At 37.2% G+C, this 17,676-nt stretch overlaps 1 protein-coding gene across 1 annotated transcript in view; it reads left to right on the top strand.

The window, feature by feature from the left end:
• Positions 1 to 9,377, top strand: part of CD200R1 (CD200 receptor 1) — a gene marked incomplete at both ends in the record, with an annotated part of 40,737 nt that extends 31,360 nt beyond the window's left edge. The window contains 5 exons of the mRNA XM_080654686.1: positions 3,245 to 3,562; positions 3,683 to 3,931; positions 7,615 to 7,717; positions 8,245 to 8,290; positions 9,252 to 9,377. Coding sequence (XP_080510812.1) covers positions 3,245 to 3,562; positions 3,683 to 3,931; positions 7,615 to 7,717; positions 8,245 to 8,290; positions 9,252 to 9,377 — 842 coding nt within the window. The remainder of the gene's footprint in view (positions 1 to 3,244; positions 3,563 to 3,682; positions 3,932 to 7,614; positions 7,718 to 8,244; positions 8,291 to 9,251) is intronic.
• Between the last annotated feature and the right edge of the window lie 8,299 nt (positions 9,378 to 17,676).

Raw genomic sequence — 17,676 nt, 5'->3', positions numbered from 1 at the left:
GTATGGTCTGAGGGCCAGCCTTTTCCTAGCTGAAGAATATGGTGATCTCAATGCTGTGGGGTGAGGGATCCTGAATGACGCTGCCCCTCTGCCCCTCTGCCCCCAAAGCAATTTAATTCCATTTGAAAATTGTGGAGCTTTCTCTATCAGGCATTGGTCTCAACCTTTCTAATGCCGCGACCCTTTAATACAGTTCCTCATGTTGTGGTGACCCCCAACCATAAAATTATTTTCGTTGCTACTTCATAACTGTAATTTTGCTACTGTTAATGCATCATAATGTAAATATCTGTGTTTTCCGATGGTCTTAGGCTCTACAGCAGCGGTTCTCAACCTGTGGGTCGTGACCAACAGGTTGAGAACCGCTAGCAGGGTCGCCTAAGACCATTGGAAAATACAGATATTTACATTATGATGCATTAACAGTAGCAAAATTACAGTTATGAAGTAGCAACGAAAATAATTTTATGGTTGGGGGTCACCACAACATGAGGAACTGTATTAAAGGGTCACGGCATTAGAAAGGTTGAGAACTACTGGTCTAGGGCTTTACAGGGAACACAAGGATGAGCAAGTTAAGTAACACTATGAGAGAGCCCCCAGGGAGCTCAGTTTTATGGGGTCACACAGACATGGGCACAGCTGTCATATCAAGTGTGCCAGGAGTCTAGAGGAGGGAGCTGTGAGCACCAAGGCTCAGAGAAGGCTTCACAGGGGATGTATCACAGGAACTGGGTCTTAAAGGAAGAGGAGTATTATAATAAAAAAGTCAAAAGATCTACACATTCTGAAGAGAAACACTAGAGTAAGGAGTATTATAATAGACAAAGAATGTTGTGTAGGGCATGCCAGACCACAAAAACGTGTGAGGAAAGACACAGAAATGCAATTGTGCTTGGTATTTTTTTTCTGAAGTGGGGGAGCAATGTAGGGAGTGATTGATTGGAAGGTGAGTCATTTTGAAAAAGAGGGCTTTCAAAGCCACACAAAGGCATTTAAATGTTTTCTTCAGGCAGTGAGAGATCTCTGAAGGGTCTCAGAGTTGAGTGAATCAGATCTGTGTTATAGAATGATGTACCTGGTTGCATTGTAAGGTATGAATTGAAGACAGGAGTGTTTTGAGACAGAGATACAATTAGGATACTTTTGCAGTATCTGGATGAATGGTGATGGAGACTTAAACTAGGGGATAGTAGTTGGGTAAGACTGGGAGATATTTATAGACAAAGGATTCAGAAAAGATGAGATATGAAAGTTGGTTCTGGGATAAATATGGGAATCTACCCTCTCTCTCCCTAATGAAGTAGGAGGTGAAATCATCCTAGCTGATTATAGGAGTGAATGGAGAATAATAGTGGTAGACAGGTGCCAAACCCACTGAGTTAGAACTATCATTATAAAGGAGAGGGCGATTGATTGAAAGTTATATAATGGAGGAAGGTGAAAGAACATAGAATACTTACCATGCTTAGATTTCTTGCCATTGGAGTTAATACTTCGGATACTTGGCCCTGTTAAAATTCATATGTTTATATGATTACCTAGTACTTTCTTTGAAAAAATAGTCAGATCTTGAGGATAAATATTAGGCAAAAACATTAAGCCTTATAGTGTTTACAAACTAAATTTCAAACTCCTGAGAGCCTTCAAACTTGCGTCCTCAGCAGTCTCTTTTCTTTCTATTTTTATCTTCAGCATCTTTCCCTTGTGCACATGTAGCTTACCCACATCTAACTCTAGTGGTTCCCAACAAGCCATGTGTTAGGTAAGAAACATTATACATTGTGGTGTTTCAGATAACCAGATTTGGGACTGAAATAAATATCTTTTTAAATTCCATATTTAACTGCCTCTCAGATCTGCTTTAAAATCCCCCTTTTCCTCATCTAGTTAAGTGATCTTTATTTGGCTGAGAAATTCAAAGGTTTGAGTACTTCACAGAAGAGGCAGGTGGCACCAACAGAGGAGAGAGATTAACGCAGAAGTTAGCAGAAGCAAGCTTCACTCATAAAAATTTTGCCCCACCATACAGCTCATGTTAAAGTGATGAAATTCCTGACACTTCTGTTACAGGTGAGCTGTAACAGGTACACCTAGTCACCTCTCAGCAAACGACTACCAGTCATGGACACATTATGTCAATTTATGGGAAAAATGTGAGCTTCCATGTTGGAAAACACTTGTAGATTGCAGGACTTTTTACTTTAAAAAATGAACAAAAGAAGTCAATTTCTATATTTAATCCTCATAATTAGAGTTATTATATGGCAACAAAATCTGTGAAAAAATTTATAGTTGATCTCTTTGAGAGTGTGTGCAATTAGAAGGAAGGGAGGAAGGAAGGAAGGAAGGAAAGAAGGAAGGAAGGAAAGAAGGAAAAAAGAAAGGAAGAAAGGGAGGAAGGAGGGAAGGAAGGAAGAAAGGGAGGAAGGGAGGGAGGAAGGAAGGAAGTGAGGGAGGGAGGGAGGAAGGAAGGAAGGAAGGAAGGAAAGAAGGAAGGAAGGAAGAAAGGAAGAAAGGAAAGAAGGAAGGAAGGAAGGAAGGAAGGAAGGAAGGAAGGAAGGAAGGAAGGAAGGAAGGGTTTGTTGAATTTGCTTTCTGATTCTCAAAAAAAAGAAACTTCAAATTTCTAGCTTGCTTAAATCGAATGCCATCTTAGTTATTTTTTATAACACTTACTTTTCATATTTATTTTTGTCTGAAGTGTCACCCTTGGGGATAGGCATTTAGATTTGATATTACTGATTTATTATCTCTCATAAAACTTAGAAGAATACAACCACATCACTAATTATTCAATTTTCTACCCCAAGGAGCATGAGGTATAAAATAAATATAATAGTCTCTGACCAAAAGATTCATTGTCTTTCTCTTTTAGTTGAGAATTGCATTTTCTTGTGTTTTTTTTCATAGATATTGAAACTTCTGAATTAATTTCAAAATACTTAAAAATTTTCTCACACATGTAATATACACTGTTTACCTAATAACATAATATAGGAGAAAATGAGTTAATCTTTGAATTAGGTTTAACATGGTATATACATCTTGTGAATGTTTAATTCTTTAAGTCTCATATTTTTGGAATAAAACCACCAGCCAAGTAATGGGCTAATACAACTTTATGTAATATGTTGTGGAAAATATAACACATGAAGTTCTTACCAAGCTTTTCTTCTTTTCTTTTTTATTCTTCGTGTGTGTGTGTGTGTGTGTGTGTGTGTGTGTGTGTGTGTGTGTCCAGTTAATACTACCCTGCCTGCACTGGTGGATACAAAGGCTGTGCTCTCTTGCCCTCCTATCCTGTTGACAAATGTGCTTTTAACAACATGGGAAATAACCCTTGGAGACAAGCCTTTCTGCATCAGAACTCACAGGAGAGACACAAATAAGACCACAGAAACAAACTGCACTGACGAGAGAATGACCTGGCCCGACAGACCTGACCAGATTCCTGTCCTTCAGATTGACCCAGTGGCCATCACTCATGAAGGGTATTACAGGTGTATAGTGGCAACACCTGATGGGAATTTCCAGTATGAATATCACCTCCGAGTGTTAGGTAAGGAAAATTATACACTGTGGTGTTTCAGATAACCAGATTTGGGACTTAAAGGAATTCCTCTCTAAATTCCATGTCTAATGTTTTAGGACTAAAGCATTTACTTCTTCATCTCTGCAGTGGCCCCTGAGGTGACTCTGTTTCAAAGTGAGAATAGAACTGCGGTGTGCAAGGCGGTTGCAGGGAGGCCGGCTGCCCGGATCTCCTGGACCCCAGCAGGCGATTGTGTCCCTGAGCACAAAGATTGGGGCAATGGCATAGTGACTGTCCAGAGCACGTGCCATTGGGCAGAAAGCAATGTGTCTATTGTGTCCTGCTCTGTCTCCCATGAGTCTGGCAACTGGAGTCTGTCCATAGAGCTGAATCAAAGTAAGTAACTCTAGTTTTGTGTTTGATTTTCCATTCTTTCAGAGGAGTTGTGGTAAGAAGGAAAAAGAGTGTGCAGAGAATTTCTCTCAAGGATGTTCCCTCCACTTTCTGTGTTATCTCCTTCTCTTACACCAAGTAAGCGGGATATCTAGGAGAATAATACAGAAATTTCTTGTAAGAAGCCATATTTTAAAAGAATGAGTTATGTTCTTTAATAATTAAAATAAAAAAATTTAATGTTCACTTCTATCTAGTAGTAAATTGGCTTGAATAGTGTACTTTTAAAAGAATATCTATGTTTATAGTAGAGGGACAAATTATAATCTTAAACAAAAGCTTATACTTTTACTAGAAAGATAAAGTCACCCATAACTTTTCTTCACAAAATTTTAGCGTGGTAGAATTTTCTTCTCTGGGCTCTTTCTAGAATTTTTAAATTATATTATTGCACATCTATGACTCTCCACCTTTACCTCTCCATCCTCACTCAGTTACGTAGAAGCAAGTACATTAAAATCTTTAGGTGTTTTGTTTTTGTTTTAACTTCATTTTTCTAAGTAATGTGCCCCTACTGATATTTTTTAAAATATAAAATTTAGACATTATGTGACCACTTTACCTTCCTTCCCTCATCTTTTATAGCATGAATATATTGCAATTTTGGTTAAATTAAATAGCCATAGTTTACATTATTTTGAATATGTAACTTTGTTAAGTGCTAAGTCAAGAAATAAACTCATACTTTCTTTTTTTGATTTATTAGGTAGTCCATCAGTCCCAGTTTTTCTTGAGGCATCTCTTCTTGAGGCTTTACATGCTCTTGTTCTAATTTGGCCCGATTGGCCACTAGACCTGCTGCACAGCTATTGTCCTGGACGCTCTCTTTCCCTGGATCCTCCGCCACATCCGTGTCTGTTTAACCTGAGTTCCTTCTCCCTTCCAGACATTTGCTAGTTTTAATCTCTTTCTTTCACACGTGAGGCATTCCTTAACTCTCTGGTAATTCTTCACTGTCTATTCATTTCAAAGCATGCATTCAAAAGTGAGCTGATTGGAAGCTCTGCTCTCTGTGGCTGAGCTTGTCAAATAGTTCATTTCAATAGGTTGAAAGCTGGTAAATGAATTTTTTTTTTTTTTATATTGGGGATTCCTTAGTTAGCTGAAGGTCTTTTCTCTGAGGCTATTCGGGTTCTGCAGAAAATAACTCCAGTCTCTTGTTTCAGAGGGATAACCCTGACTGCTGTCAGTTTTCTGGGAGCAGGGAAGAAGAGTTGTGTGTGTGTGTGTGTGTGTGTGTGTGTGTGTGTGCGTGTGTGTGTGTGAGTGACTGAGTGACTTCTCTTTAATAACTCTCTGCAGTCTGGCACCTCATCTCCACCCTCCATTATGTTTGGATCCTTGACTCTGGAGTCTCACCAGTTCATCTTCTCTGGGTAAAACTTCTGTTCTTTGCTGATGGGGGAAAGTGTAGTGACCTGCTGCACAGGGTGGGAGGAGACTTGGTTGCTACCTGTTCTCAATGCAGACTTTCAAAGAAGCCTCCAACTTTTAGCCCACACTTCCCCAAACCTTTCCTCTATATTTAGTCCTTCCTATTTTAGAATTTTTCCTGAAGTTCTATGAGCACTAGGGTTATTACTTACTTTACTCTGAATTATTTGCCATTCTTCTGTTTACTTTTTAAAAATCTAAAAACAATTTGATATCGGTCATCTGCTCTTGACTTCATCCGTGTTTTCATTGTCTTTGCAATGTATACTTTTAAAAATTTCTTTACTGATATATTAATAAGTTTTAAGAAGGGAGATGTGACAAACCCATGTGTTTGAACTGCCACTTCTCAATATCCATTCTTTTTTTTTTTTTAAATATATTTTATTGATATTTTACAGAGAGGAAGGGAGAGGGATAGAGAGCTAGAAACATCGATGAGAGAGAAACATCGATCAGCTGCCTCCTGCACGCCCCCTACTGGGGATGTGCCCGCAACCAAGGTACATGCCCTCGACCGGAATCGAACCCGGGACCCTTCAGTCCGCAGGCCGACGCTCTATCCACTGAGCCAAACCGGTTTTGGCTCAATATCCATTCTTAAAGTGCGATTTGTTTTTTATTTTAAGGAGTTTACAGTATTTACTGAGAAGAGTAACTGCACCCTGTTTATTAATGATGTACAACCATCCACTAGTACAATATGATGTCGTATTTATAGAATCTCAGAATTGAAGGGGCCCGGCTAGGCCACTCCCACACCATGCAGGGATCTCCTGCATCTTCCCTGCTGGGGGACCTTCAGTTTCTCCTGGTACACTTCCAGTGAAAGAGAGTGCAGTGAAAAGAGAGGGTTTCAAAACAATGTTATTTTAAACTGTAAAACCAAATGTTTCTTTTTCTAATGAAATACTGAGAAATTAGTGTTTTAAAACAAACATCTTGTAACATAGAAATCCACACATGAAACCTATCTGTTCATGTTGACCAAACTCACCCCAATCAATTTAATAAATAAATAAATAAATAAGTAAGTACATAAATAAATAAATAAATAAATAAATAAATAAATAAATAAAAACAACAAACAGTTAAAAGAAGGTAGAGGGAGGGACGCCAGCCTACTCAGCCCTCACTTCACCTTCCTCTGCTGCCCCCATCCCATTCATGGAACGCCAGGAGCACAGTCTTAAAACCACTGCCTGGCAATTCCTTTGTTGACTTGTCCTCTGTCAGATTGAGCAGTGTATTGCTGCCAACAGTTAATACACAACTTAAAGTTGCTACCCTACATTCATTTTAGTCTCAATGCCCTAATAGAAAGGTGACTTCAAAATTAGGGTTATTTTTCCAACTACCTTCATTACAACTTCCTGTTTATTTCTGAATCTTGCAGATGAGAAACACTGCTATTATTATAACACAGAGATCAACATTTTACATTTCTGCTATAGAATTCACCATTCACAAATCCTGACATAAGATGATGTCTTACTAGAAACCCTAAAGTCTTAATTGATAAAACAACTTTAACAATTATTAATGATTAATGGGTCAGAAGTGTTTAAAATAAAAACACAGAAATGTATTTTATGTACAGTGCAGCATCCTTGAAACAAATATATGTATAGGAACTTTATTTTAATCAATTTTTATTTTTTAGAGTAGTTTAAGGTTCATAGCAAAATTGAGTGGAAAGTACTGAGTTCCTATATACCTCCTGCCGCAACACATGCACAGCATGCCCCCTATCTACACCCACACACTGCAGTGGTACACTTGTTATAAAAGATGAAGCTACAGTAACACATCATTGTCACCCAAAGTCTGTAGTTTACATGAGGGTTTAGTCTAGGTGTACATTCAATGAGTTTTAACAAATGTATGAATGACATGTATTCACCATTGCAGTACCATACAGAGCAGTTTCACTGCCTTAACAATCCTCTGTGCTCCACCTATCCAGTTCCCTCTTCACCCTAACCTCTAGCAACCCCTGATCTTTTTACTGGCTCCATAGTTTTGCCTTTTCCAGATATGGTTGGAATCATATCAGAGTGGCCTTTTCAGGTTGGCGTATTGCACTTAGTAATATGCAGTTAAGATTCCTTCATGTCTTTTCATGCCTTAATAGCTCATTTTTAAAATGCTGAATAATATTACAGCATGTATTTTTGTGTCTATATATACAGGTGCCAAAACATCAAAAACCTTAATTATTCTAGTTAGCATCCTTCCTATTATTATCTTGATCATCGTGGGATTCGTTTGGCTTTTGAAAATCATTGGCTGCAGGTATTGACTGATGTTTTTTCTTCTTCAGCTTTATTGGGCTAGGAGGGGATCAGGAAGAGGATAAAATTAAGATGTTAACATCATTTATTCCATATTCTGAATGTGTTAGACTTGGACTATTCTGAATGATGAGAAGGATTTGCTGGTTTACCTAGGCATGCAAGCATAGTGAATTAGGCCTTTTGGGGCAGGGCTTTGGGAGAGATTGTGCATGCAAATTTACTACTTGGGAAAAGAATTACCGTAATTCATTTCATGTACCAAAGAGGAGGTGTCACATATATTCTATTACAACAAACTGCTGTTGCATAATTTCACTCCCTTTTCCCAAATCCAGAATTATCTTGTTTGGGTGTATTTACTACAAGCAGCATTCTTCACTCATTTCTGAATGTTCATTTCTGATTTAGTATCGCTTCTATCAAAATGAACCATAATTGTCAATAGTACACTATTTTGTGTTTTCATTTTCAATCTAAATGATAACATTTATTGTAATTTACTCCAACTTATTTTTATTTTTACAGAAAATATAAATTGAAAAAAACAGAACCTACTCCAGGTGTTGAGGAGGTAATATAAGATTTAATAGAATATTTGCAAATTTTAAACCTTGTAGTTTGAAAATCTATCCACATAATTTGTAATTTGCATCAATATTAGTGTTTTAGTTGAAAAGCAAAAATTCTGATTTTATAATGCTAATAGTGAAGTGTATTTATTTTATTAATTATTTACCAAGTACTATGTATATACCACCCTAAATCCATATTTTCATTTCATGAACTGAATCTTACAAAACACTTTAATGTTTGCTTCGTTTGGACTGTAATCTGTGGAGAAACTGAATTGGCGTTTCCTCCCAGTGAAACCATCTCTCTAATTCTTGTCTTCCCTTTTTTAATACCATCATCATTTCCCTCTAGCCCAAGCATAAAACCTCTCTTACTCCTTAACCTCTTTTTGTTTGTTTGTTTTTTAATCCTCACCTGAGGATATTTTTCCATTGATTTTTTAGGGAGAGTGAAATAGAGGGAAAGACAGAGAGAAACATTGATCTGAGAGAAACACATCGATTGGTTGCCTCCTGCACAAGCCCAACCAGGGCCCGGGGCTGGGAGGAGCTTGCACAAGGTATGAGCCCTTGACTGGGATCAAACCTGGGATCCTTTGGTCCACAGGCTGATGCTCTATCCATTGAGCCAAACTGGCTAGGGCTCCTTAATCTCTTATAACCAGTAGTTTACTAAGTCTTTGATGCTCTCCTATGAAATACTTCGCATAGCACTTCTTTCTTCTCCATTCCTACCTTCACCCAACCTTTATCATCTGACACCAAGATTTATGTAATAAATAAATATTTTAATAAAAAAATTTAAAAAGTCTTGATCTATGTTCAGATAAGCCCAGAGACACAAATATAAACCCTATTGGTAGATACTAAAGCTATGGGCACCTATAACAAAAACATAGGTAGTTTCTGTAATGACTTTTGGCTTTTTTGAATTAATTTTGATTTTAATATTTTTCTTAGGATGAAATGCAGCCCTATGCCAGCTATACGGAGAAGAGCAATCCACTCTATGATACTACAAACAGGGTGAAGCCATCTCAGTTGTTACAAAGTGAAGTTGATGGGACGAATCTCCATACTTTATAAGTTACTAGAATCTAGGACCAGGAGAAATGAGTCGAGATACAATGCAGTCACTGTTTTGATTTTCTTAGAGTTTTAGAAAGAAAGACCTGTTTTGAAATTAGATTTTTAAATATTCTTAGAAGATAGAGATGTTCTAAAGGATTTGCATTCATATCTTAATACAATTGAAACTTTAGAATCTTAGCTGCTAAAAGCTAGTTCTCTGAAGAACTGATATTATTACAAAGAAAGCACATGCTCATGATTAAATATTCAAATTGTTCAGTACAGTAGGTAATGAAAACTGGTTCCCTCAATAAATAATTCTGCAGAAGGAATGTTCATTAACAGGTTTTATGCATTCTTTCAGAAAATTTCTGTGTGCCTATGATATATTTATATACCCATGGTATATGTGAATATTATGTGTCTATTTACATAGTAGTATACATACATATATCCTTGATGATGCACAAATGAGAAAGTGCTACAATGCTGTTCCATACTTTTAGAAAACTAATAATATAATATGTCTTGTAAATCTTTGATCTTTTATCCACACAAGCAGAGCTACCTCATTCTTCTTAATTGTTAGATAACATTTCATTGTATGGATGTGTTGTAATTTAACTAACCACAACTCTTGTGATGGACAGTTAAACTGTTTTAAGTTTTGTTTGTTTATTTTACTATGATAAACAATACCATACAGAATGTTTCTTCTGGATACGTCTTTGTACTTGTTTGAGTATATTTATAGAGTAATTTCCTTGAGTGGAATTTACAGGTCAAAGGGTTTGTGTATTTTTATTATTAATTGATATGTCAAATTATATCTATTTACATTCCCTCCAACTGTATTTGAATGTGCCTGTCCCCATACTGTTATTTTAATATCCACAAATTCCCACTTTTTATTGTTAATCAACCAGCTGGCTAATCTAATGCAAAATTATAATAAGAATTATATTATTTAATAAACCAGATTTATATCTATCATGTTTATGACAGAATGAGAACATGTATGAAGACTTTGGCTCATTGTATCTCTATAGAGATATTGATGTCTAATATCTAATGCTTAAGAGTTTTGCAGATAAATTAGAAATGTGTACTTTATAACATATATTCTATTGTTATGTATTTATCAAATAACAAATGTTTAGTGACTATGTAAGTGGCTAAATATGCATTATGGAGGACTTGGAAATCTATAAAATAGGTTCTATGTGCTAAGAGAATGGCTCTGGAGTGACATGACCCTCCCCTCTATTTTCAGTGGAATAAAATGTTAGGACTATGTATATTAATCATTTTTAATATTATTAAAATATATTTTATTTATGAAAAACTAAGTCTGTTTCTCCACAGCAGGAAAAACATTAAAATTTTTCAGCATGGTAGAAATGAAAACAAAATCCACTCATTCTTCAATTATGTATTTGAAACATTTAAGACAGTTATTTTGTCTTATTAACATGCTTTCCTCCCTCCAGACATTTTGGTTACTCTAGGCTTTATCTTTAAAATAAATTTTAATCTATTTGGATGAAAAATTTATATAATAGCACTTGGCACATGATATTTGATCAAGCCATTTTGATACCATTTTGAGTTGGCCCAAAACCCTAATTCATTAAGTTTCCCATATAAATATTACCAAGCAGTGTAAACAATAGATATCATAACCTGGTCTTGACCTTTTCTTAATTATTCAATCTTCTCTAGTTGGAATGAGGCTCACAGTTAGTTAGGTTCAAAAATATCTGTTTAAATATTACTGAAAAACAAAACAAAATAAAACTGTGTTTACATTTTCACCTTATAATGTCAAAACAGCCATGTCAAATGACACTATAGCAAAGATTTCCAGATGGTTTTTAAATGCTAAATTATATAGCACAGGAAAAAATGTATTAAAATCTTCCACTATAGGGTGCTAAGTGTAGTTGAACATCAGAATCATGTGGGGAAAAAATTACAGTAGTCCCCTTTATCCATGGGGGATATGTCCTAAGACTCCCAATAGTTCCCTGAAACTGCGGATAGTACTGAATCCCAGCTATACTATGTTTTTTTTCCTCCATGTACACACATTTTCATGTAAAAGAAGCACTTTATGGCTTTTCTTTGGCATATCGAAATTTGGAGCATTACTACTCTTGTGTGCTTTGGGCCCATTATTCAGTAAATTAAGGGTTACTTGAACAAAAGCACTGTGATACAAAGGCAGTTGATCTGAAAACTGAGATAGCTACAAAGTGACTAACAGGCAGGTAGCCTATACAGCCTCGATACACTGGAAAAAGGGATGTCTCAGGAGGGATGGAGCAGTACAGTTCGAAATTTCATCACTACTCAGAATAGAGTGCAATTTAAAACTTATGAATTGTTTATTTCTGGACTTCTCTATTTAATATTTTCGAACCACAATTGACCATGGATAACTGAAGTTGAGGAAAGCAATACCTTGGATAAGGGAGACTACTGTATATAGATTCCCCAAACCCACTTTAGTCCCACTGAATCAGAAAATTCTACAGATAGGACCAGGTGTATCAGTGAGATCCTCAGTCAGCAGATGCTAAACTGAGTTAGGAGTGATAAAGATTAAATGTGGGAGAGAGGTTACACTTGTTAGAGATTAAAAGGGCAGAAGGTAGGATATGGGTGGAAAAGCCTTTAGACCATGAAGCTGATCTGAATGACACCTCTAAAAAGAAAGAGGGGAGGAAGCAGGATAAAAGAAGGAGAGCCCAAGATCATTATATAGAGCTGTCGACGTCTTGGCCAAACCAATGACAAACCCTGAAGCAAAGATTGCTTCTAAGAAGAGTCTTTCATGAGCAGAAATGGCCAAATCCTGATACATCGTCAAGCTTAGTCATTGGCTGGGAAGAGTTTGACCTCAACTCAAAAGCTGAAATGTATCCTGAAGGTGTTAACAACTTGTGACCATCAGCTACACTCCTTGCAGTTAGTTCTTTTTTTCTCACCACCTTGACTGCCAGCCCATCCTTTCACTGGTTAGCATTTGCCTAGTATGTCTTTATCTGTCTCTTTATTTTCAACTTTTCTGTGACATTTTATTTCAGGCACACCTTAACTATACCTTTTATAAATATAGACAGGCAATTTTTTTTAGCTATTTGAGAATTTTAACTTTTAATAAAAGAATTTAAGCCATGAACATTTGTTGTGATTACTTACATATTTAGTTATATTTCTACAATCTTATTTTATATGTCTCATTTACTATGTTTTCTATCCCCACCATGTTTTATTTATTTACTTTTACTCTGCTTTGCTGGAATGGTTAATTTCTTTTCTTTCTTTCGCCTCCAGTAGTTTACAAATTATCCATTGTAACACACATATATTAATGGCTATGTCTTATTTATGAACACCTAAAAACAGCGTTGTTGTGGCATAAATGATACATTTAAGATACACAACTTGTTAAATTTTGCAAAAATTTAAAGTGTACAATTTGTTATTTGACATAGTTTTATACCCATAAAGCATCAGCCCAGGCAAGATAATGAACTTAGTCATCACCCCAAAAAGTTTTCTTATGTTTCTTTGTAATCCTACTCCCAAATGCTGGCGGGATGTGAACGTGTGAGGGTGAATGCACAGGCAGGCCAGGCAGAGGCATGTGCAGAGGGGTGGCACTAGGTCGGAGGTGCCTGAGAAATGCCAGGCCAACATGTAGATCAGGAACAGCTAGCATTTTTTTGGGGGGTGCCTGGTCCTCTCCCCATCAGAGCAAAACAGAAGTCCAGGGCTTGTGCATTGGATGTACTTGATGGATTGAAGTAAAAATTTCCCTTTTCCTTTAATTCCTGCTTCTAGATTGGCCCCTAACCCCAGCCCAAGCCTACTGGGAAGGGGGTCATATGAGTGAAGAACTATTTGTATTATGATCTTTTTGAGTGCTTTACTCTTAAACACTTTCTATGTTGGTGTTTTCTGTATCACAATGCATACATCTGGAGGGAGAGATCATGTTTGGCTTCTCTCATAAATCACACAACAAATTACCAAACAAATATACATAGACACATAAAATATAATGCAAGGGAAGTGAAACTACCCATGAAAAGATTTTGGTTTCTATCCTGGTTCTATAGCTCTGTCATTAACCGTCTTAGGATAAGGCACTTAACCTCTCTGACTCTCTACTTCATTATTTACAAAATTGAATGTGATTATACATTTCTCATAAGAATTGTTTTGACAGTGTCTGGGATATAGCTCAATAGATTACATAGGCTCTGAATATTGAGTCGAATGTGCATGCTTCTCTGGAGAGAAATAAATGTATAAAAGCATAAACCAGAAAGTTCAATCATTATCAATTCAACTCTCCAAACAGGAAATGCTTCTTTTTAAATTGCTCATGACCAGTGCTGGAAGCTACCCATTGTCTATATCAGGGGTCCTCAAACTACGGCCCACGGGCCACATCCGGCCTGCCGAGGACATTTATCCAGCCCGCCGGGTGCCGCTGCCTGTCCTGCTTAGCAGCCGACTTGTCCCAGGCCCGCAGTGCGCATAGGAATTTGTTCATAGTTTTTTTAAAACTATAGTCCGGCCCTCCAACGGTCTGAGGGACAGTGAACTGGCCCCCTGTTTAAAAAGTTTGAGGACCCCTGGTCTATACTATAATGAAAGTGCAGCAGGGAAGACAGAAGGCTGATGGACCTTAGGCTTTAGCAAGGGCTAAAAGCTAATCACCAATTGTTCTGTTGAGACAATGGTGGCTCAAGGCAATCCCCTAACCTGATAATCTTTTACTGTTTACCAAACTTTATCTTTGATATGCATGTTTGCTTTACTAAAGGGCAAATGGGTATTCTAGTAAATAAAAAGCTATGGGTCTGGAGATTCAGGGAGCCACTCCACTAGAGTGTAAGGCCTTCGCCTGAAGTCTCCCATGCCTTCTAAATTTATATTTCTTGTATAGTATATCCGTTTTTGCGCAGTCCCTTCTCCAGATCCTGAATCCTTGCTGCAAAAGTTTGTGGCAACCAGAAGGAAATACAGTGTAGTAAGAGAGAAGGGGACTTCTCATCAGTGCTTATGGGGCAGAGCAGGAGAAGTAAAAGAGCACGGCTAGGTATATAGGCTGGTGGAAGTAAAACACAGAGGTAAGGACAGAAAAATAAATGGAAGGGATCTCCCTTTGGAAGATGCCTTCACTCTTAAGATACATACTGTTCACATTTTTTTTCTCCCTTTCACAGCTGGTAAATTTGCTGGGAAAAGTGGGGGGAAGGAGGGTGAAATGTGTTGAGATGAAGTAAAGAAAACCATGATGAGAAAGATGCTTTATCTAGTTTTCAACCAGAATTTCCCATGTCTTTAAAATGCTTAATTTTATTCTTCTTTTCTAGTTCCCCTGGCTAACAATTTTAGAATAGTCCTTGTATGGGGACCCAATGTTCTACATTTCTAACAAGCTTCCAGCTGTTTCTGGTCTGTAGATCACACTTTGAGTAGCAAGGCTTTAGGAAGTCCTGTTCTTTAAGGAGAGAGACTTGTAACAATTCTTAGACTATATCTTTGTGTCATTTGCAAAAAAAAAAAAAAGAGTCTAAGGACAAATTCACACATAAATGTAAAGGTCCTTAAATGTGGGTTTAGGCTATTTAGACCACTTCAGGAGCATTTGTTTTAAGCACTCTGGAGGCAGAGTGATGTAGAAAAACATGGTCATGAATCTTTGCCTTGTCCCTTCAGAGGCAGATTTTTCATCTGTAAAATGGGGATAGCCATTTCTCCCTTCTAGGACATTCATTATTATTCAGTCTAGAAGTGCTTTGCACATAGATGTTCAATGAATATTAGTTTTCATACCTCTTCCCTATCTTATCTTTTGAAGAATCTGTTTATATTTAAAACAATGACTATTTTTACATTCAAGTTAATTTTTTTTTCTGTTTATCACTACCTAATGCATTCTGACAATGTATTTTAATGATTAGTATTTAGTAGAAGTTTATACTTAGATGGACTTCTCTACCCATCTTTCTCTAAGTCATTTGATGCTAGTTGAACAATTTTAATGAAATAAAGATGCATTACAAATAATTTGAAATGCCATGAGTTCAAATTTGTAACTACCCTGATTGCAGAACAAAGGGAATTTTAGTTAAAAAAAAAAAAAAAAGAAGGAAAATCAACATTCATTAAGAACCCCTCCTAATTTATTTTTGCTATTTCTGTTTCATCTCTCATCTCTTTGGGTCCTTATCCTTCTGGTATTCCTTCACTTGTATTTCACAGAATACAGCCTCCTAGGGCACAGATCAGGGTAGGAAAGGATAGAGAATATATCTGGAGGGGCAAATGGAATAATCCAGCACAGGATGTACCTTACAATAGATACCATAATTTATATGTTAAAATTAATTCATTCTTTCACTTGATGAAGCATAGTCACTTGTTTAAAATTAAGAAACAATTGTGGCAGAATGTGAACCCAGATAATCTGACTTTAGAGCCTATGCATTTTAAATAAAGATGACTGTATATACAAAGACAGATATTCATATAATTTCTTGGAGGAAACTCTGTGTGGGGAGAGTGAGTGGTGACTAGAGCAGTGTATTAAGGAGCTTCAGGAGCCAGCTAACATAGGTGAGTCCAAGTGGGCTTGATGGGGAACTGTGGTGAATATCAGCAACACTGCACTTAAATGGTGAGAAAATTTGCAAGACTAATCTAACTTTTCAGGTCCAGCTCATGATTTCCGTTAGAAAATGAAGGCCCATTATTGTCAGATCTTTAAGTTTCTCCAAAGAGCTTGACATCAGGTTGTTATGTAAAATTTTCTCATTTAAAAAAATACTGCATGAGCTCAAAACAAATATAAGGATCTGTAATCCAGACCTGGCCAGTGTTTCCAATCTCTGGATTAGATGTAGAGCTTGAAAAATAAACCAAGGCCCAATTGTAAAGAACTTTGTATGCCATTCTAAGGAGCATGTATTTTATGAAATAGGCAATAGAAAGACATTAAAGGATCTCAGATAAGGGAAGGACATGATCTGAAAGAGATTTTATATGGTTTTCATGGAATAGGATTAAAACAAATTAGTGGCAGGGAGATCAGTTTGGAGACTATTTTTTATAGTCTAGAATAGAGAAAAGGGATAGACTTTGACATAAATGTAAAATATATAGAAGATATTTTAATTGTGGGATCAATAGGATTTCTGTATCAATTAAATATGGGAGTTAAGTAGGAGTTACTGTTAGTAATGTGTATGATGATGTCATTGATTTCAGAAGGAGTGCAAGGGAAAAAGTGGAGATGGTTTGTTTGAATTTAATCTGCTTTTGAGATGAATTGGACAATAAAGGTTTAAAGCAAAGGAAGTGAGAATGGGATTTAGATTTGGGAGTCATAAGTAAGCGGGTGGGAGAGAGTGCAATTTTTCAAGGCAGGGCATTACATTGGATAGAGAAGCAGGCAATGGATGGAATCTAGGGAACATCACATTCTTAAGGGTGTGCCAAAAAGAGAGAAACTGATAAAAGAGACAATGCGATCAAGGTTGAAGAAAACTAATGAAAACCAATAGAACAGTTTGAGGAATGAAGCAGCAAAAGTTTAAAAAAAAATCAGATAGAATAAGAACTTAAAACATCCTTTGAATTGATGATCAGTGGATCATTGAGGACTGTCACAAAAGCAATATTAGAGGAGTGGTGGAAATAGTAGAGGCACCATGTAGGAATGGGGAGGGCTAGATCTTCAGGTAGCTTTTCTTATTTTTTTTTTCTTTTAAAAAATATTATGAATCATATGAGGAAACATTCTAAAACTAGAGGCCCGGTGCATGAAATTTGTGCATGGGGGGGGGGGGGTTCCCCTCAGCCCAGCCTGCACTCTCTCCTATCCGGGACCCCTCGGGGGATGTCCGACTGCCGGTTTAGGCATGATCCGGGACTACTGGCTCCTAACTGCTCACCTGCCTGCCTGCCTGATTGCCCCCAACTGCCCCCCTGCCAGCCTAGTTGCCCCTAACTGCCCCCCCCACCCCCCGCCAGCCTGGTCGCCCCTAACTGCTCCCCCTACAGGCCTGGTTGCCCCATGCAGCCTGCTGTTTGGTTGTTTGGTCGCCCCTCACTAACCCCCCTGCCGGCCTAGTCGCCCCACACAGCCTGTTCGGTCGTCCATTTGGTTGCGATGGTCACTTAGGCTTTTATATATATAGATACCTCACTGAGTTTCTTTTATACAGGGGTGGGAAAAATTAGGTTTACAGTTGTGAGTACATGAAACACAGATTTGATAAAGCTATTATAA

The sequence above is a fragment of the Plecotus auritus genome (genome assembly GCF_963455305.1).
Source record: "Plecotus auritus genome assembly, chromosome: 2".
In the NCBI taxonomy this organism is placed as follows: domain Eukaryota; kingdom Metazoa; phylum Chordata; class Mammalia; order Chiroptera; family Vespertilionidae; genus Plecotus; species Plecotus auritus.
Note: the sequence above shows the minus strand (reverse complement) of the source record. Positions and strands in the feature narration are given on the sequence as shown.